The following is a 21,397-nucleotide window of genomic DNA, read 5'->3' on the forward strand; positions in this document are numbered from 1 at the left end:
GATTCCATGTATTTTCCCAATGGATATATTCCAAATTAATATTCCAATATATGACACTATGGGGGAGTATTATTGCTTCTGCACATACTAGATCTGAGTTCTGCACAGAACTTGCTTTTTTTTATTATTATTATTGCCAGAACAAAGTATACAACAGTATACAAAAATATACAAGTTTATACACACACACACACACACCAAAAAAAAAAAAAAAACCAGCCCGAGTGTACATTCAAATCTCAAATATTCTATATTCTTGAAAAACATTACAAGTCTTCTTTGCTTTTTTATTACCAACGTTCTCTAAACAGGTGCTATATTCTTTAGTTTCCTGGAGGAAGTGAATAAAATTTGGCTTGGAACTTGACCATTTCTTTTTGTGTATGTGAAATTACCCCAAAATAATAAAAAGTTGTGCAAGAAAAATGAAATTCTTATTGTTATATACATTTGAATAATACATACAGATGTCAAAATCATTCAACCTGACTAACATATCAGTTTTATTTCTAATAACGTTTCCATATCTACCCAAAACATCTTTGTGTATACACAATTATAAAAAAGATAGACAATAGACTCTTTTTCTAATGAACAAAAATTACAGGAAAAATCAATATCTAATTGAAACCTCTCTAGTACACTTTTAGCTGGATATACTGTATACCATGTAAAATTTTAAATAGTGACCTCTTTCACTTTATTGTTTACACACAATTTTTCACACATTTTCCATGCTTTGCTCCATAATAAACTTTTATGAGTAGCTGTTTCATTTCTTATGATATTTCTAATATGTTGATTAGTACAATTATGTTTGAGAATGTCTATATCGCCTATAAACATGCTATCTTTTACAAATAAAATCTCAGAGACATCACTTTCACAGGCCTCTTTGGGGTTAACAGGCAATCCAAATTTCTCTAAAAATTCACTATAAGACAAAGAAATTGCCATCTGCATTTAAAAGTTGTCTAACTAAAACAGTATCATTTTCGTACCACCTTTTGTAGAAGAGAGATTTATTTTTATATTGAATACTTCTATTATTCCAGATAAAATATTTGTTTGGGGAAAAATTGTTTATACACCAACATCCAGGCAAACAACGCTTATTTATGAAATGTAGCTAATTTCACAGGTAGTTTATCAATGTTATAATCACACCTCAACAAAAAGTCTGTCCCACCCATTTGATCAAAAATAAATTTTGGAAATGTGTGCCACATGTTGTTCTCTTCTTTCATAAATTTGATTAACCAATTGACCTTAAAAGCATTATTCAGTGTTTCATAACTAAGTGCAGCTAAATTGCCTTTACTCTTTTTATTACATACAGTTTCCTTTTTCAAATAGTGCTGTCTGTTCCACCATATAAAATTAAATAATATTTTGTCTAATTCCTTGCATACTTTAAATGGCATGTTTAATGCTAAAGCTACATACTCTGATCTTGAAATCCCTTCTGCTTTAGATAATAAAACCCTACCATTCAATGATAAATCTCTTTGAAGCCATGCTTTAAATCTTATTTTAGTTTTATTAATTATAGGTTTAAAGTTTTATGCACTACGTTCATCGTTATGTAAAATTATTCCTAAATACGTAACCGTATGTTTAAAGGGTATGCCATTTAATTCTGGCACAGATTTGTTTATATTCATTTTAAGACCTAATACTGAGGAAAATGTTTTGATACAGTTAACCGCCTTTATTACTTCTGACCCATTTTTAAGGAAAATCGTAGTATCATCTGCTAATTGACATAATTTAAATACTCTTCCTAACACTTTAATACATTCAAATTCAGATTGTTTAATGTGTAAAGCCATAACTTGGGTAACTAACAAAAATAAATGGGGGGATACGGGGCTACCCTGCTGAATACCCTGATTAATCTCAAATCTACTAAACGAACCGCTGGATAGTTTAACTGAGCTATTGCACCCATTTTATATAGTTTTAATGGCTTTTTGGAAGTATTCCCTGAAACCAAAATGTTCAATACACCTAAACATAAATGTATGACTCACTGAGTCAAAAGCTTTGTAAAAGTCTATAAATAATATAAATGAATCAGCTGGTATGTAATAATTGTTATCAATCATATCTAAAATTAGTCTAATATTATTGCTGATATGTCTCCCCTTCATGAACCCTGATTGTTCCTAATCAATACTTCCTTCTAGACCCTTTTTTAGCCTTCTTGCAAAAATTAGTGCAAACAATTTTGCATCATTATTCAACAACATCACTGGTCTCCAGTTTTCAATTTAAAGCTTGTCCTTATTAGGCTTAGGAATAAGCATGATAAGACCTTGTTTTAGCGTGGCTGGTAATTCTCCGCATTTTATAGATTCTTGAAACATGGCTACTAAAAAGTAAGATAACCAGCTACTGAACTTTCTTATAAAATTCACTAATTATCCCAACATTTTCTGGAGACTTGTTTTCTTTCAGGCCCAAAATACTATCTTTTATCTCTGCCAAATTAATGTCTTTATCACAGTTTATTTTAAATTCTTCCTCAATTTTTTTGTAGCATCAAAAATTCCTCCTAAAAATAAATCTGTTTCTGTGGCTTTATAAGAATCTGCAGTACAGAGTTTTAAGAACTTGCTCATCTCAAACGAACCAGTGGACTCGGATGTACGTCACTGCTTACGTTGCATGAATGTCCATTACTGGCGAAAGATGTGCAGTAGGTTTAACTGGAACACCCTAAACCCTTGATCACTTGGAGCATGTTGAAGGTTGGTGTCAGTTTGTGGAATTTAGTGATTTTTTTACACCTGAGGAAACTATGTTTGCGGAGATTGATTTCAAAGGCTTATGTAAAAATCTCGTATGTTTATTTTTTTCCCAATTGAATGAATTGTTAGAAATGATTAATCAAGATTTTCACAAAAATGTTAATATAACAATGGACACACAGGCTATAGCTGTGTGATAAACAGTTTAATGTAGCTACAAGTATTATGCTGTTGAATCTCAATATAACTTTTCTAAACTAATTAATTGACCTAACTTCACTTCCATCATACATTAGAGTTGTGTGGGGGTGGGGTTGATGAAGTGCAATCTGCTTTCATATCACAATCTAGTTGCATTGTGGGATATGGAGCTTCCTGAAGCATACATCAGAGTAGACTCGCTCCTTTGGTCAAAATCGAGGGGTTGAGGGTCTGTCAACAGAAACTTCCCTAGCTCACTGAAGGAAGTGGAACGGACTTCCAAAATGGCGGCAGAGATTCCCCTGAGGGGAAGTGCTTAGAGAAGTTATGCTGTGTTCCATTTGTCTCGGAAGTCGGAGCTCGGGACTTGGATCGACGTCTTATCCGTAAAAAATAAAAACAAGAAATCCGAGTTTGATGTGTTCCTTTTACACACAACACCAAAAGTCGGAAAAAAAGATGGACGCCTCCAGGAAAGTAATTGTTGCACTAGCTCTTTTGGAGTACAGAGAGCTACAAAATAAGTATGCCCTTCACCTAAGAGACCTCGAGGAAGATGATAGAAAGTGGAGAAGGTATGCTAATATTTCCACGTATTTGATTGTATCAAAACATGTTGACCACGTTTTAATCGAACCAGCGGTGTAAACAAAGGGCAATGCCCTATGGAAGTACAAACATATATTTGCAATATAAATTTGCCTAACTGTGTTATGTGTAAACTGTTTTACGGTTTGTAATGTTAGGCAGTGTTGTTGTAGCAACATTGACCATTGTTCTTGTAGCAGCAGTGACCAAGCCAATTACCAGTTTATAAACAACACATTACACGGTAATTCATGCATAACAGGATCGTAGCAACATAACTATAGGCAACGGTAATACAGTATTGTGTATACGACTTACTAAATACTACAGTCGATGCTCTTCGCAGCCATCTTGCTTTCTGAACTCAGGGTCCTCTGAGTTCGTCCGACTTTCCGAGTAGGAATTCCGACATCAGGGAGCGTTCCATTTGTCAGTTCCGGTCTCGGAACTCGGAAAATAACTCTGAGCTCTGACTTCCGAGACAAATGGAACACAGCATTACAGCAGTGTGAAAGTGAAGTTGAATGCAGCCAATATACCAGCGCATATTTGCGCACGTGAGTGACCATCGATATTTTACAGTGGTGTTAATAAATGGGTACAGTTTATAGTGTATGTGCTTTTCCCACTGTACTCCCAGAAATGTTTTATTGACTTGTTGTTGGGCTCCATCCTATGACATTTGTTAACCAATCTGTTCACACATGCGCACTCTTCAAAAACCTGTTAGAAGGCTGCTTATGTGTTTACATGACCACATAAGCTGAATTCTCCGGGAGAAACCTGTGTTTAATCGCTTTCTCTTAATCCCTTAAACGGTGTAAGGAAATTGCCATTCTTGTTTACATGACGTTTCAGAACGCCGCTTTCTGCAAAAACCCTGGAATAAAGTTTTCGTAAATGTGGTCAGTAACGCGATTTCGGATGCAGTTTTCTGAAAAAGTGGCGTGGCTAATCAACTGCTAAAATCATCAACATCATGGCCATTATTCAGAGGATGGACAGCGACATTCATTAAAAAAAAAATCTCCATTTGTGTTCCACATTAGAATAGAAAGTCATACAGGATTGGAATTACATGGGGGTGCGTAAATTACTTTTTACCATTTTGTGTGAACTGTTCCTTCAAAACCATCAGATAGCACACGATAATGACCTTTAAACACTGTGGTCAACCTTACAATTTTTCAATATAACACATAAATACCTAAAACAAGCATACACTGTCACATGCCTACCTGTTAAGGATATTTTGGCTTCCATCCTCTAGTCTAGAGATAGCAATTTACTGTGCCATCTACACCCAACCCTGCTGCTAAAGACAGATTAACTTACACATCATATTAACAGAACCATTCATAACTTTAAATGTTGGGCATATTCATGACATAAACAATTAAAATAACAAATGTGTTAACAAATTCACAAATTAATCAAGTGTGTCATTCCCTGCCACTATTTCAATTGTGGCACACGGATAGTTGACTGCCATCAAGTGGCCACAAATCAGAAGCACCAAAGAAGAAATCATGTCTTAACAGCAACTTAACAGTAATGTATTCTTCACGCTGATCCATAAAAAGACAACATGCTTGGGTATAATAGAAAAGCTTTATTGTAAATTGCAGTTTTAACACAATTAAACTATATGAGGTTATGACATGACTACAAACATATCAAAAATGGCAAACAACTGCATAACCGAATCTGATATTGGAGTTAATATTAGAAGTATTTTGAAGGAATATATATATAAAAACAATTTACACTGCATAAAACACTCACAGGGTAATTACAAACAAGATGTTGCCTTTGTAAATTTGTTGTATTTAAAAAATGTATAAAAATACAAAATTAGAGCACAATCCCCCATTTGTAGGCACTACACACCTCAGACTACGGCCACAAAAAAGCATAATTCCAGTTTATATCAAGAGCAAATTGTTTTTTAGAATACATTAAAATAAAATGTACAATTTTAAATTATAAAATACCTGAAAACAGAGAAGGCTCTATTGTTTATCTTTTTCGTGACATAATCGAACATTTATTAAAAATCTAAAGCTTTTAAAATATAGAACTAGACATATTTGCGCAGTAAAACATCAAAAATGTTCATGATAGGCAATAAATCAGGTAAAATGTTCATCGGTTATTTAGAATCAGTTATTTCAAGTTCATTAACAAACCAGGGCTGTTAAAGACATCATGGTCTAAACTATTTGTGGCAATACAATTCATATATATAAAAAAAATATCCCATACAAATTCAAGACATTTGAATATTAACATGTAAATTCATCTCAGCATTCAGCAGCCCCCAAACACACTCGCACAACATGAAACGTATATGGGACATACATGACAAAAAAAAAAAAAAAAAAAAAAAAAAAAAACACAAAGCTGCATCACTAAAACACACTTAAGGATAATTTCCACTTGTGCACCCACTGTAGTGTCACACCACCAAACTCTCTCTGCTCACAGCTCCATTCTGTCCAAAAAAAACAAACAAACATAAAAACAGCAGCAGTATTATTAAGAAAAGTTATGACTCTGAAATTTAATAAAGCATTGTGACCTTCTGAGTTTCAAGCAACATAAGTAGTATTTTCTGACTGCCTTGGCAAGCATCACAATAAAATATAAATATATACATTTTTATCAGATGTTTTTGGTAACAAATGAGATACCTTATACTCAATACAACAGCCTGCAACATTAGAAACATACAAGTAATGAAAGAATCAACTATTGAATGTAGATGTTCCACACCCTTATAAACTTTTAAGTCTGGTTCATACCTTTTTTAAGTTGCTTTTTTTGGATGATGCCAAACTTTCAGTGTCCTCAATATAGGGTGGAGGAGGAGGTAGGCAGTTGCTATGGTTACCACGGCGATCAGGGTTTCCAGAGGGTGGGGCAAGGGGTAGACGTGGCGGTCCTCTCTGCGCCCCTCTATAGCGGTCAGAACGGTCGCTCTCGCTGTCCAATCGCTCTCTACTGCGGGACCTCTGCTGCTCGCCCAGCTTCTTCTTTTCCATGGCCTCCCGCAGGAAGCTGTCATCGTACGTGTCCCGGCCCCCGCGGCCACGTTCAATTTCCAGATGCATTAGGTCATCGCGACTGAGGGCACGGCGACCCTGGAAGCCAGCTCCACGGAAGGAGTCCCCACGACGGGGACTAGGGGTGTAGTCACGGCGCTGCCGGTCATCGAAGTCACGATCGTATCCTCGTGCGCTGCTGCTCCATTCGTCATCCGAACTAGAAGGAAACGAAGAACGTTTAATCTCTTTACAAGCCAGGTGCCATCGTATGATGGGCATAATTTAACTCAAGCAAGCAAAATTCTACTCTTAAAAGCAGATCTACTCCTAAAGAATTTTGAATCCTGGACAAAAATTCAACCTAGAAACCACTTGGAAACAGCATAAAGTTGGGTCCGTTTTTGCAGCTTATTCTGGTCAAAAAGCAGAACCACAGAGGGTCTGTTAGACCATCATGCAATGCAACTAGGGCTGGGCAATATGACAATATATATAGTGGCGACGATATAAAGTGTCAATCGATAGAGATTTTACTCTAACGTGTATATTGCGATATGTAAATTTACATGTGCGCAGTGTGGACTTATCAATCAGTGGGCAAGGCTTCACATGAGACTGAGAGAATTTAAGAAACATGGACAGGGTTTTTATAACATAAAAAAAAAAATTTGGCGGCCGCCTGAGCAAATTAAATTACATTCATCTCACGTTTGGCGCTTAATATGCTTCTCATCTGACACCGTGTTTCATGTGCATGTCGCGCGTGCTATCTCTGGAGCACGGAAGTACACGCCAGTCCAGCATGCTTCCCGATATTTGTGCTCCATAGCCAGGGAACACTTGTGCTACTCAATCATTTTTGACCCAGGAAAAACCCTATTTAGTGAAAAACATTTATTATAAAAACAGGTACGAGATCTGTGGTGTAGGTTCACAAAAGCTGACACGGAGCAGACAAGTGTAATTTGCAAACTCATAATACATGCAATATGTTTTACCTCCTCTGTCATGGTTCCAGTGAGTTTGTCGGTCTGTTCTGTTTGTTTTGTTATTTCTCTCCCTCATGTGTCTCTGGCACTGTCGGCATGTGTGATCAGTGTTTCCATGGGAACACTGATTGTTCCCATGAGAATGCTGATCACGCCACTAATTATCGTGCTAGCAGCACCTGTCTCTCCACTAATTCACTGCCCATTTAAGCCCTTCGTTGTGTCGTGTTCTCCTCGATCTCTCTGCCTAGCTGGTCCTGTTTCGTGTATCTGTTTTGGTTGCCCATCTCTACCCGCGTGTCGGGAGTGTGGTTGCCTTCCAGTTTGCTGTACGCCTGTTCTCTTTGTCAAAATCTCTTCAATGGAAGATTCCTCACGTATCTGCTCCTGACTATCACAACGCATACACTCACCTACGAACACACTCTTCACGGTGGATTCCTTACAGATCTGCTTACAGAGACACTCATCAGCAAACACACCCATCACATTCTACTGAAGTCGGTGCCGGGATCTCCACACTTCACTGAAGTTATAATTTATTGTTAATAAATTCTTTGAACTGTTCCTCTGCTCTTGGGTCTCTTTGTCTCGCCTTTGTGACATCCTCAAATGAAGCACGAAAAACAATATTATGAAAGCCAAAAGATGCGGTCCGCATTGATTCGGTCATTTATTTTTGCAAGTGTTTATTTAATGCAATGTAACAAAGAAAATAATGCTTAAGTAAAAAAAAAATCCAACGAAAATAAATTCTTTTTTTTACATATGCATTATTTTCTTTGTTGCATTGCTTTGGGAAGATCTTGAGTTTCTTATGGAAAGTTTATAAAAATAATAATAATGGTCAACAACATAGACTGAAATGTGGCATAATGTGCATTATGGTAAGAATGATTTATATAGGCAGTACACTATGGTTATTTAATATATAAACCAATTTTTATTGATATTCTAAAAAAAATGTACTATCTTGTGATATATATCGTTATCGTGATATACAATTACTCATATCGTGATATAAGACTTTGGTCATATTGCCCACCCCTAAATGCAACCAACATAAGTTTTTGTTTGCCATTTAGGGCCAGATTTATCTGAAATACTGTAGATAACACAGTAACAAACCGTCGTGGATAAACTAAAACAAATGACAACATAGCAGGATCAGTCCGCAATCAGTTTTGCAGAAAACACAGAAGAAATAAGCGGAAATTAGCAGATTTTAGAATCAGACATTTGTGTCCATACATAACTAATAAGAACCGATTATTTCAGAGACAAAACTCAGAAAACGAAGTTCTCCTTTTAAATTAACACATCGTCTAAAAAATGCATTCCTACTGCACAAGATGCTATAAAAACAGCAAGACATGATGCTATGGTTAAAGACGTCCATCTGGCGAATGCTAACATAGAAAAAGACAGACACGTTCAGAATGAACGGCCCCTTTGGAGGTCTTTGGCGGTTGTGTCTTGCTCCCTTATCAGCGTCTCGCTGCATGAGCATTAGGTACTACAACTTTATTTGGCGAAAAACACTGTGGTACCACTGGTATTATCAAGCTTGAGCCTGTGGTAGTACTATGGCACGGGTACAGGCTACTGTGCAACATTAATTTAACATAAAAGCGTCTACTGAAGCGTCTCTTTCCTCATTTTACTTTTTTTTATTAAGATTTGAGAATATGAACTGGCAAAATCATTGGACCATTTTACGCACATTTGTAAACAGTCAGATATTTTGTTTTCAATAAACAAGTGCTATAACATGGTGCTAAATGGTTGATAGTGATTTGTATCTGCCTCTTGTGGACGTGGGAGACAATGTCGATTTAATAATTAGATCTTGTAGATTTTTTTCCCTCTGCCAGAAAACAATTCTTTAAAATTTAAATATACAGTAATTAGAATCTTAAATAATTATATTCAAATTTTACAAATATTTTATTTTGAAATAAAAAAAGGGTTTCCCACCCTTTTTGACCATTGAATTTCCAATTTTTAAAAATAAAATTTTATTCAGACTGATTCGACCGATCTGTGAACAATTTCGACTAGATAACTTTTAAGATTATATTAATTTCCATGACTTTTGCAGGCCTGAAAAACACAATTTTAAAATTCCATGAAATTTTCTGGTTTTCCATGACCATGGGAACCCTCGTTAAATGCATCCGAAGGCATGCTGTCTGATACCGAGACTATTGCTAGCTCTTGTTCTCCAATAACCGCCTTCAATTCCCCATGGGTACGATTCACTCACTCACCCTCTCCCGCCGCCCCTGTGCCCACCGTCTCGGCGGGCAGGTGGATAGTCATCCCTGTCTCTGTAATTGCGGCCAATGTCATCCAAGTTCTCCATAGATCGGGCACGCCCTCGATAGTCAGGGCCACGCCTGGGCTCGTCCCGTCGCATGTGCTGAGAAACGCTGCTGATGGTGCTCATGTTCTCGTCCACATCATCGTACACCGTGGTGAGCTGAGGGGGTCTAGAGCGACCTCGATTTCGAGAGTCTGGACCATCATGCAGTGAGCTTACCTCACTCATACCATCCACTGGAGTACAGGAGAGAGAATGAGAGAGAGAGAAATGGGAAAGACAGCCAAGAAAAACAGGAGTTGAAGTGTATTTAGATTGAGTGAGCAAACGAGTACAAAGAAGAAAAACCAGAAAGACCAAAGGAGAAGAATGGTTTACATAACAAAACATAATTTTCCCCCAGCCTTGAAAAAAAGAGAATCTATAGGAAACATGGTTGAAACGAGGTTTGTTTCCTTTAGATTGCCCATGGGTTTCCATGCATAACGTGATTTACCCAAGTAGGACATACAGAGTTACCAGACCTGTCAACCAAAGAATTTAAATGACTTGAAGACGTTCATGATTTCTGGATTAAGATTTTAAATAAAAAAATAAAAAATATAGTACTGTTCTATATGTAAAAAGAAAATTTTTTAAAAAAGATTCTGTAGTGCTCACAAAAAGCCAAGAATAATGATGAAATTAATATTCAATATACCATATCTAGATTTTATGTATTTCCATGATTTCCCCTGGCCTGGAAATTACAATTTTAAAATTCCTTGATATTTCCAGGTTCTCCATGAGAGCAAAATTTTTTTGGAATGGACGGACAGAACCCCGTCCCCAGAACTCACAATGGCTGTATTTGCCTCCAGCATTTCCTGGGCGACTGGGGTCGAGATTGGCCAGTTCTCTCTCCATGTAGTAAAGCACCCGATTTGGGTTTCCATCTTGGTCGGCCTGAACACGGTACCCACTTCGGTCTGAAAACAAATTAAGATTTTAGACATTTATCACACACCTATTTTTCCCACACATCTAAGTTTGAATGCACACTGTCAAGTATAGTGCAAAGTCAAACCATGTATACATAGTGAAAAAATTAGACCTAGATATAAACATGGGTCCAACATTCTGATTTAGTTAAACAAAATTTCACTCACTTCCTCCATTGTCGTGGTCTTGCAGCAACGGCACCTGAGATCCCTGACCAACTGTTGCAAAAGAATGAAACAATTACATTTATTAATGCTTAAACAAAAAAAGGTAAATTAGGAATTTGTAATGTCTATGAAAGCCTACCAGAGCTGGCCCCATCATAGTCTCTACCATAGCCATTGGAAGGAGCGCCAGAGACGCCTGCTGGCATAGGCAGCATGGGTATTCCTGACGCAGCTCCACCCACTCCATAGGCTGGTTGGCCATACATGCTTGGTGCGTAGACAGTGGGAGCATACTGACTTGGCATGCCTGACTTTACCATTTTACCAGCCTCATATACTGTAAAGAAGAAGAGACACTTTTTTTTTTTCCTCTCTCTCCCCTTTTCTCCCCAATTTGGAATGCCCAGTTCCCAATGCGCTCTAAGTCCTCATGGTGGCATAGTGACTCAATCTGGGTGGTGGAGGATGAATCTCAGTTGCCTCCGTGTCTGAGACCGCCAATCCACGCATCTTATCATGTGGCTTGCTGAGCGTGTACTCACCACGCACCCCACCGAGAGCGAGAACCACACTGTGGCAGGGCGGATGGCGGGGCCAGATCGTGATTCCGCACACCCGGCCCCGAATTAGGCTAATTAAGCCCGAGAGGGATAAGGCCGACCAGAGACGGCAGTGCGGCAGAGAGAGTGTTACAGACAGCTGTCCGACACCTGTGTGTGTGTTTGTCTTTTTGGTTAAGTTCATTATTAAAATATTATTTATATTGTCAAGCCGGTTCTCGCCGCCTCCTTTCCATTGAACTGTGTTACACTGGTGCCAAAATCCGGGAAGGAGGAGGGATGCACCGTAGTAGAGTCCTCGCCACTACCATCCACCTCAACGGAGCAGCTGTGGCCATCCGCCGGGGGACGGAGGAGCCCGGCCGCCTGAGAGCGGAGGAATGGCCGCTGACCACGAGGGGAGGAGGGGCTCCTAACCGACCATCTGGAGCGGTCAGGGCCGCTGCCAGGGGCGGAGGAGACCCCTACCATCCACCGAAAACGCGGCGGGGCGTTCCGTCCACCAGGGGCCGGAGGACTGCCTCCGATCCGCCCAGAGAGGCGCGGCTGTCGTCCACCAGAGGGTGGAGGAGTGGCTGAGGACCAGGCTACGGCGTATCGGAGAACCAGCGAGTAAATTATTTTTTTTTTCCTCTCTCTCCCGCTGCCGCTCCGCATTGGCCTTTCCCTCTCATTTTAAATATTATTATGTTAAGTTGGTATCATCACCGTTATGGTGTGTATGTACTGTGTTTTTTTGTTGTTGTTTCCCTCCATTTGTCCCCTCCCAGTTCCAGGAAGACGGGGATGACCTTCTGGCAGACAGGGCAGACAGGGCCGGAAGGGCATGCCCCACCCCCCCAAGGGAAAGGGGGGGATGTACGTCATGCCGGGGGCTCCCCGGCCTAAGAGAACGTGGCAGGAATGTGGCAGGCCGGAGGGCGGGGCCTGGTCGTGATTCCGCACACCCGGTCCCGAATTAGGCTGATTAAGCCCGAGAGGGATAAGGCCAACCGGAGACGGCAGTGCGAGAGAGAGTGAGTTACGGACAGCTGTCCGACACCTGTGTGTGTTTGTCTTTTTGGTTAAGTTCATTATTAAAATATTATTTATATTTTCAAGCCGGTTCTCGCAACCTCCTTTCCATTGAACTGTGTTACACACACATTATAGCGACCACAAAGAGGTTACCCCATGTGTCTACCCTCCCTAGCAACCGGGAAGAGACACTTAACATCAGTTATACATACTGAACATTTCTTATTTACCATTTGTTACTTTCACACACGGATGAATGCATCAACACATGACATCCACATTTACACATTAATGCCACCTGTGATTTGGCGATCAGAAACTTGTGCGTGGCCCACCCAGTCATGGGGAGGTAATAAAGAGAAAGCATGAAAGAAACTATTTTTCTTAACACCAGAAGTAACAAACAATATATATATAAAAAAAAAAAACTTTACTAATAAGTGTACCTCGGGGAAAAAAAAAACACCAAATAATTCATGCATAATATGACCCAATTAATAAAAAACATGAAATAATACTGATAGTGAATAAAAAATAAAAAAAGTGTATTTTGAACACTATCCCCATTGGTTCGACCACTTCTTTATTTTCTAGCATCTCATTCAGTTTGATTTACTCTCATCCTCCCTAAATGAGGAACAGCGTATACCTAGCTAAAGGGGAACAGGAAGTGAAGTTACTGAGGGACTCACAGGCACGGGGACAGCAGCAGCGCTCCGGGCAGCAGGGGCACCTGACATAACAGCAGCAGGTGTGAGGACAACACTGACACCAGCAGATCCCAAACAGGAGCAACAGCAACAGGAAACCCAGGACCACCAACACCACTAACAACCAGTCTGGAGAAGAAAAAAAAAACATCCAAGAATTGGGTGGAAAATATCAACCACTTGCACAAAAGGCATACAACTGAAAACTAGAGACAGAATACTGTGTAACCACAATAAATTTCACTTTCATTTCAATTTCTTGAACTGGTTATTTACTTATTTAATGGTAATGCCTGTAATTTCTGTGCCTCTTGCAGCACCAAAAAATACATAGTCCTGCCCCAGAACTGACGATATTGCCCACATTTACATGCACTTAAGAAAACAGTTTATTCTAGGGTTTTTGCAGAAAGCGGCATTCTAAAATATCATGTAAACTAGAACGCCGGTTTCCTTGCGCCGGAGAATCCGGCTTATGTGGTCAAGTAAACACATAAGCGGCATTCTAACAGGATTTTGAAGAGTGCTCATGTGTGAACAGAACGGATAACAAATGTCATAGGCTGCAGCCCAACAACAAGTCACCAAAACATTTCTGGGAGTACAGTGGGAAAAGCACATACACTATAAAGTATACCCATTTATACACACCAATGCAAAATACTGACTGTTCCTCACGTTCGCGTATATGAGCTTAAGTACACTGGGGGAATTTGGGAGTTTTACAAAATAGGGAAATCCCACTATTAAAGTGCAATTCCGCTGCAGGTTGCGATAGGAAGTGAAGGAAACATACACAGCAACAACTCTGGAATATCTAGAAATAAAGCAAAGAAAGCAAAGCAAATTGTGTTGCTGTGAAAAAAGCTTCATACTGTCCGAGTTAAGAACAAAGCTGCTAACACAACTCATGTAAACGCATACAACGATTTTGAGCCTTAAGCAGCATTCTCGCAATAAATAGCTTTCTGGTGTCCATGTAAACGTACTCATTGGTTGAGACAATGTTGCTGTTTCAGCTGGTTTGGATGCTCAAAGAAACAGAGCAATGTTTAAATAACACCAAAGAGGCAGTGTTTACACTTTTGGGGAAAATCAGCCCATCAGTTGATTACTTTTAATTGTCTCTGCATTTTAAGCAGGGAAGGGAGAAAGTATTATAACGCTTATAACCCATTATAACACACCTCACCTGTAACAAACAAAAAACAAGCTAAAAAGAAAGCCCAGAGGAAGTCAAAGGTTGCAAAAATAAAAAATAAAAATAAAATAAAAAAACCTGAATTCTTACTGCGATTCTGTTGTTTAGAGAATCATGCACTAAATTTTAGAATGCAGTCTTCTCTCTTCACAATGCTTATTTAAATGTCATATTCATGTCTGATATGTCTGTGAACGTGAGTGCATTTAGCTTCATGTGTGCACATGTCTGTCAGTTTTTAAGAAATACCACTTTAGCAAAGTGCTCTAGGCTAGCACATTTAAAAAAAAAAAAAAAAAAGTACTTGATGCACATAAAGAAAAACCAGCTGGGCAGGTTTTGCCTCATAATACTCTGCCAGGGCTCAATTCCAACAAGAAACCATAACAACATCCTACATGCACATTGCACAGACACAATATGACTCATGCACAGGCATAATCCTTAAAAGCTATTCCACAATTTGATGAAAACAAAAAAGAAAATGTTTACCATCAAATCCAAATACAATTATTTGGATTTGATTATTCTCTTGATAATATCACCATTTGTTGAGTCAAAATAATCTATATCACCCAAATAACAGAGGACTAAATTTAGATTGAAACTTGGGCAAACAAATGACATACTGAAGGTCTGTACACCTGCCCCTCAGAGCCTCATTTATCATTCACGTCGAATTAAATATGGCATCTAATTTGACTATGACCTATATTTTTATTGTGTAAGTACAACAACTAGATTAATAAGACCTGACTGTGTCTGGTGAAGGATTCAAGTTCAGCCCCAAAATTACCACACTCCTAGAGAGATGCACTTATTCTACCGTCCATGATCAGTAAATCAATGCCAGGCAGCAGATCTGTAGTATTTGACTTTCTGTGAAAGAAAAATAAAGCCATAATTACTGAAAGAGGCCCTACTGCATCGGCCCAAGGATTAAAAGGACTACCCTAAATATTATGGGTATTAAATAGGTATTACCACCAATCTTGAATCCTTCACAAGCAAACAGAACTCAACAAACGTCAGACAATTTGCCAGACAAAATCATAAATAAAAATAAAATAAAAATAAACTAGTCCCAATCATTTATTTGTGCAGAAAAGCACTACTAACCCCAACAAAAACTGAATGAGTGATAATGGGTGCTTGTATTAGTGACAAAATCCCACATAATGAAATATTTAGGAGTTTGTGAAAAGGTCAACGCTTACCAAGTACAATAAACTCTGTGAAACACTCTCCATTTCCTGACAGATCCTGGGCTGAGGCAACGGTACAGACGTATACGCCACTGTCACCCCATGCAGTCTGAGCAAAATTAAGGTCTGCATCTAGAATAAAAGATTAGGCAAAGTTCTATCCACCAAGAACATCTTTTTCTGTATTGAATTCCCATATCACCCCAAACTGAAACATTTTGTCATCGTTCAGCTATTCGCCCTCATGTTGTTCCAAACCCCAATGTTTACACCACTGTGTTTTTTTCTTTCCTAGGAACACCAAGATGTTGCTCAAATTTTCTTTGCCGTTGACGCCATGAAGAGCCAGGTTTGAAATAAATTACGTTAAACATTAGCTCAATGTGTGTGCAAAATGTGCCAGATTTGAACATCATATATTAAACACATGGGTTAAGAACAACATAAGGGTAAGTAAAGGATGACAGATTTTTTTTTAAAGGCATAGTTCACACAAAAGTGGAGATTCTGTCATTTACTCACCCGTATGTTGTTCCAAACCCCAATGAATTACTTTTTTTCAGTGCAATGCAAAGGACAATGTTGGTGTGGCAGGGAGGAGGGCGGGGCCAGGTCGTGATGCTGCACACCCGGCCCCTAATCAGGCTAATCAAGCCCTCGTGAGGGATAAAGGCGACTGGAGGCGGCAGTTCCAGGGAGAGAGTTACAGGCAGCTGCCCGGCATGTGTTTGTCTTTTTGTTTAAGTTAATCATTAAACTATTATTTATATTGTTAAGCTGGTTCTCGCCTCCTCCTTTCCAATGAACTGTGTTACACTGGTGTTGAAACCCGGGAAGGAGGAGGGATGCGCCGTAGTAGAGCCCTTGCCACTACCATCCACCCCATCGGAGCAGCCTCGGCCATCTGCCGGGGAACGGAGGAGCCCGGCCACCTGTGAGCGGAGGAACGGCCGCCGACCGCGAGTCAGGAAGTGCATCATTGTTTACATTGTTTTTTATTATTATTAGGAAATGATTTTGTATTTATTTTATATTGTTTTGGACTGTTTTGGTTTGTGAACGGCACAAGTTTCTCTTGTAAACAATGACGCGCTTCCTGCCTCCTCCACGTGACGTGTGACCTTACCAACAAGCTTACGTCATCCCTCATGAGCGCACGTCACTGATATGTACGGAAGCAAACATTTGTAGTTAAAAAGTATATAAGTATTGTTTTGTTTCTAAAAATAATCAATCGTTTGCGTTCAGAGGAACTTTATTTGTCGACTGGAGTCGTGTGGATTATTTTGATGCACCCTAAATATGCATTTTGGACCGTCAAAAAATGGAGTACATTCATTTGCATTGTTTAGAGGAGGAGGCCTGAAATTAAATCCTAAAAGTCTTAAATTCTGTTTTGAATAAGAAAGAAACTCAGATACATCTTGGATGGCCTGAGGGTGAGTAAATTATCAGCAAATTGTCATTTTTGGGTGAACTATTCCTTTAAGTTTGTTATTAAAATATTATTTATATTGTTAAGCCGGTTCTTGCCGCCTCCTTTCCAATGAACTGTGTTACAGTTATCTTTTCACTTCCATTGCTTCTTTTTTCAATACAATGAAAGTGAATGGTGACTAAGGCTACTATTCAACCTAACATCACCTTTTGTGTTCCACATAAAAAAAGAACACAATATGGGTTTGGAACAACATGAGGGTGAATAAATAATTACATAAATTAAAGTTTTGAGTGAACATTATCTTTAAGACTAAATTCTTTAGTCCATTTAGCTCTGGAAACATTTAGTGACACCACAGATTTCCACTTACTATTAGTGATGCTGATCTGGCGGCCCTGGTAGTCCTTGCCAAGTGTGACTGCCGTCTGTTTTGAAGCCACTATGCGTACGGTCCTGAGGCTGTCCGCACACTCTATGTTGGGGTTGTAGTTTGGGTTGGATTGAGCAATTGCATTGTCAGCACTGCTGGGGTTCAACGCAGCTTGGATTGGGTCTCTGCAGTAGGACTTGTATTTCCAGGTGATCAGTGGTGGGGATGTAGATGTGGTGGTGAAATCACAGCGGAGCGTAGCCGGCTGGAATAATATGACCACATAGCGTGGGTAAGGGCAGATCACATTGATGGCTGTGGTGAAGCCTGTGGGAGAGGTAACACATTTAAATATAATGGCATCCACAAATACTATAAAACTACAGTGGTTTAATCCATGTCTTCTGAAGTGATGCAGTCGATTTTAGGTGAGAACAGACCAAAATATAACTCATTTTTCACTGTACATCTTACCATTGCCATCTCAAGGCACGATCAGGATTTCAAGCTCAATTATACTTCCTAGTGCTTGACGCATGAATGGCACTACAGGAAGTGTCACTGAGCTTAAAATCATGATCATCAAGGAGACTGCTGATGTCAAGTTTTATCGTGAAAAATGTGTTATATTTTGGTGTGTTCTCACCCAAAACTTATCGCATCGCTTCAGAAGACATGGACTAAACCACCACAGTATTATGGATTACTTTTATGCTGCCTTTATGTGCTTTTTGGAGCTTCAAATTTCCGGCCATAATTCAATTGCTTTGAATGCACCTACAGAGCAGAGATATTCTTCTAAAAATCTTTGTGTTCAACTGAAGAAAGTCATACACATCTGGGATGGCATGAGGGTGAGTAAATGAGAGAAATTTCATTTTTGTGTGAACTATCCCTTTCCCAGCTTGTGAAGACGGCAATTAAAAATAAATGGAGATGGAAGACTATCCAGACTGGATTCAAATTCTTTCTGGTAATAAAGAGCCAAAACATGACAAAAGAAAGCAATTTGTCATACGAAAGGTCTTTGGTCATGAGTTTTTGATAAAGCTCAAGAATAACCGATTTCAATGAGCTAGACTGAAATAAATAACATGCTATTTGCAAATCTACATGAAACAGAACTATTGTTAACATTCTGAATGTTCAGGAAGACTGTGGTTTTCTTGAAAGAGACCATTCAATCATAGCAAAGAAAAAGAAAAAAAAATATATGTAAAAAGACTAACAACCACTTGAGCTTTTCATCTCACGTTTAGTCATGTTAAACAACTATTTGAGCTGTTATAGTTAGAACTAAGTTTGATTTGGTACAGTTATTAATCCACAGGGGCTCATTGTGGAAAAATTCTAAATAACTGTTTAAATTAGATTTAAATTTTTTTTTAAATTAAGTAATAGCTATTTTATTTACTAAATATGGTTTAACACTGCATACAACAGCAGCTCAAACTGTGAAATAACAAATTTGACAGGAACTTATTTACAATTTGAACCTAGCATGCCGAAGTCACAACATGGCACTGTGACACCTTTGCCGATTTGGATCAAACTGAGCAATCTTTCAAGTATTTGTCCCATCATTTTTTTATTTTATTTTTTTATCAATAGGGTTTAGTGACAGGGAAAAGGCCATGCCCTAAAATATGTATTATGCATATATTTCTGAATGTTGCACACATTTTAGCCTCCTAACTTGATGTGAAAGCATTTGTGCTTGTCTACTGCAATTTTGAATTTTTTTCCCAAAATTCACCAAAAACATAGATAGGCTAAATGTGATTTTTCTAATCAGCTGCTTTTAAACAAACTTTCGAGGAGGAACCTAAAAATACAGTATATCATCCAATGCTGGGGTCTCTGAGGGTTTAATTCCTCATTGATTACATGAAGTAGTGGCATGTAAAGAGTTTCATGCCTCATTAATATGAAGATTCCTGTTGTTAGACGTTTTTAGACTGGTCTAAAGTAAAGAAGAGAGGTCATTTAACATACAGTCCTTCACAATCTATAATTAAACAGTGTTTTCATGCAAAACTGTTAAATGATACCTTGGATACAGTGACAGATGGAGGTCTTCTACAACTGTCTCCGATAGGACCCCAACATCCCCTTTTGGCCAATGTTTGGAATCATTTCTTAAATTCAAATTTTGAAAAGGGGGCGCATCAATGACATCACAGTATGTCACTGCAGTGTGACATCAGACTGTAGGTTACTGTTTTAAAAGCAGAGTTCATAGTGACTCATGTCTGACCGAAACTGTTTCAATGTGAATGGGACATAAACAGCTCACACACACTCCAAATTACCCTTGTTTACACGTACAAGACCAAAAGCACGAAAATAAGTGTAAATAAGTCAAATCGAAACCATTACGCAACACGTGAGAATGTCTAAAGTCTGTTTTAAAATAGCCACGCGCATTTGTGCCGTACATTATCAAGTAATAGTTGTGATGATATCCATTAGTCATGGTATGATTAATAAGGCATAAGCAATGATTATTAGAACACTTGGCCACTACATGTATACTGAAAGCTCTAGGAGGAGTTACAGTTAATAATTGTGCCTTTGTTTAGGGATATTGGAAAAATACTAATTAGCATAAAGTGTAGAACAGCATGTTGGGTTTTCCAAGCCAACACAATCTAGCATTAGCGATAAAATTCGGTAAATTTTTTTATGTTTCTCTCTCTCTCTCTCTTTTTTTTTTATCAATTCCTTTATAGGCCCTAAACATCTGGCCTACTATGATCCATCCCTAATCAACTGAAATGTATTGATATAATGGGTTTCTCCTACAACTCTGCACATCCGCTTCACTCACACCTGACACAAACTCTCACACCTGAGCTTTGGTAAAGTAAAACAAGAAAACGCCCATACCTGTTAACAAGAAGAGGGTAAAGATTAGACCCTGCGGCATGCTGTCCCGAAATCTTTACAACATAGGCGCTGTAAAAATATCCAACATTAAAATGCCGAAAATGTGTAGGCTAATAAAGTCCAAGTAGTATCGATAATGTTGCTTTGTTTTCTCAGACAGGTGCGTCCTCCATTTCCTACTGCATGAAGGTATGAAAGTGTAACCCGAAACTCAGGTGAGCGCGGAGGGGCAACGCAAACACAGTAGGCTTCAAATCAAAGGGGTCCGGTGGAGAACAATAGCGTGTGTGTTTAAAAATACGTCATGATATACGTTTATTTTGCTTCTTGAACAATCGAGAACTTGGTTGAGGAACAGTACTCCTTAACTGAACACACTGTCCGACTAGATTAACCTAAAACATTTGATAGCACGACGCCTTACTATCCACCTCAAATATGACAAATGGTTTAGTCCACAGGCAAACTATGAAGGCCGGGTTAATGATCGCCGACTCGCGAGGCCTTTACATGTTGTAACCTATAACTGCTCGATACTTCACATTTATTTGACAAGTAACCTAGTTACAAGTTCAAATCTCTTTTTGACTATTTCCCTATTTACAGTTAACTTACTCTGAATGGCGGAATAGAAGAGATAACTCATTAACACTGCATGCATTTCCTTTCTCTTATGGAAACATGTTTGTCTACAGTCTTTATGACACTCTGGCAGACTTGACTGATGCTCTTCTGTTATTTTCACATGCTGTTATTATGGCACTTAATAGTTCCCTGAAACATCAGAAGAAATTTTTGAGAAGTGTTAACCACAGGCCTATGCTGTGGTTTGACACATTTTTAAATAGCCTAATTTTGATTTTTTATTTTTTTTTCCTGTGGGATGTATAAAGCTCTGTTCCTTCATACATAATCCAAATCCAAATATGATCTTGTCAATCAATATGCTTGTTTA

The 21,397-nt window shown here is 38.6% G+C and overlaps 1 protein-coding gene across 1 annotated transcript; it reads right to left on the reverse strand.

Annotated features, from left to right (window-relative positions):
- Positions 1-5,134: 5,134 nt before the first annotated feature.
- Positions 5,135-20,652, reverse strand: LOC127422438 (lipolysis-stimulated lipoprotein receptor-like). Its single transcript, XM_051665958.1, has 10 exons — positions 20,443-20,652; positions 17,554-17,880; positions 15,755-15,874; positions 13,319-13,465; positions 11,189-11,386; positions 11,050-11,100; positions 10,741-10,869; positions 9,849-10,137; positions 6,347-6,806; positions 5,135-6,036 (listed from the first exon to the last, which is right to left on the reverse strand). The coding sequence occupies exons 1-10, from the start codon at positions 20,480-20,482 to the stop codon at positions 6,001-6,003; spliced, it is 1,797 nt and encodes a 598-aa protein (XP_051521918.1). The 5' UTR covers positions 20,483-20,652; the 3' UTR covers positions 5,135-6,000.
- Between the last annotated feature and the right edge of the window lie 745 nt (positions 20,653-21,397).

Source organism: Myxocyprinus asiaticus, chromosome 31 (assembly GCF_019703515.2).
Source record: "Myxocyprinus asiaticus isolate MX2 ecotype Aquarium Trade chromosome 31, UBuf_Myxa_2, whole genome shotgun sequence".
Classification (NCBI taxonomy): domain Eukaryota; kingdom Metazoa; phylum Chordata; class Actinopteri; order Cypriniformes; family Catostomidae; genus Myxocyprinus; species Myxocyprinus asiaticus.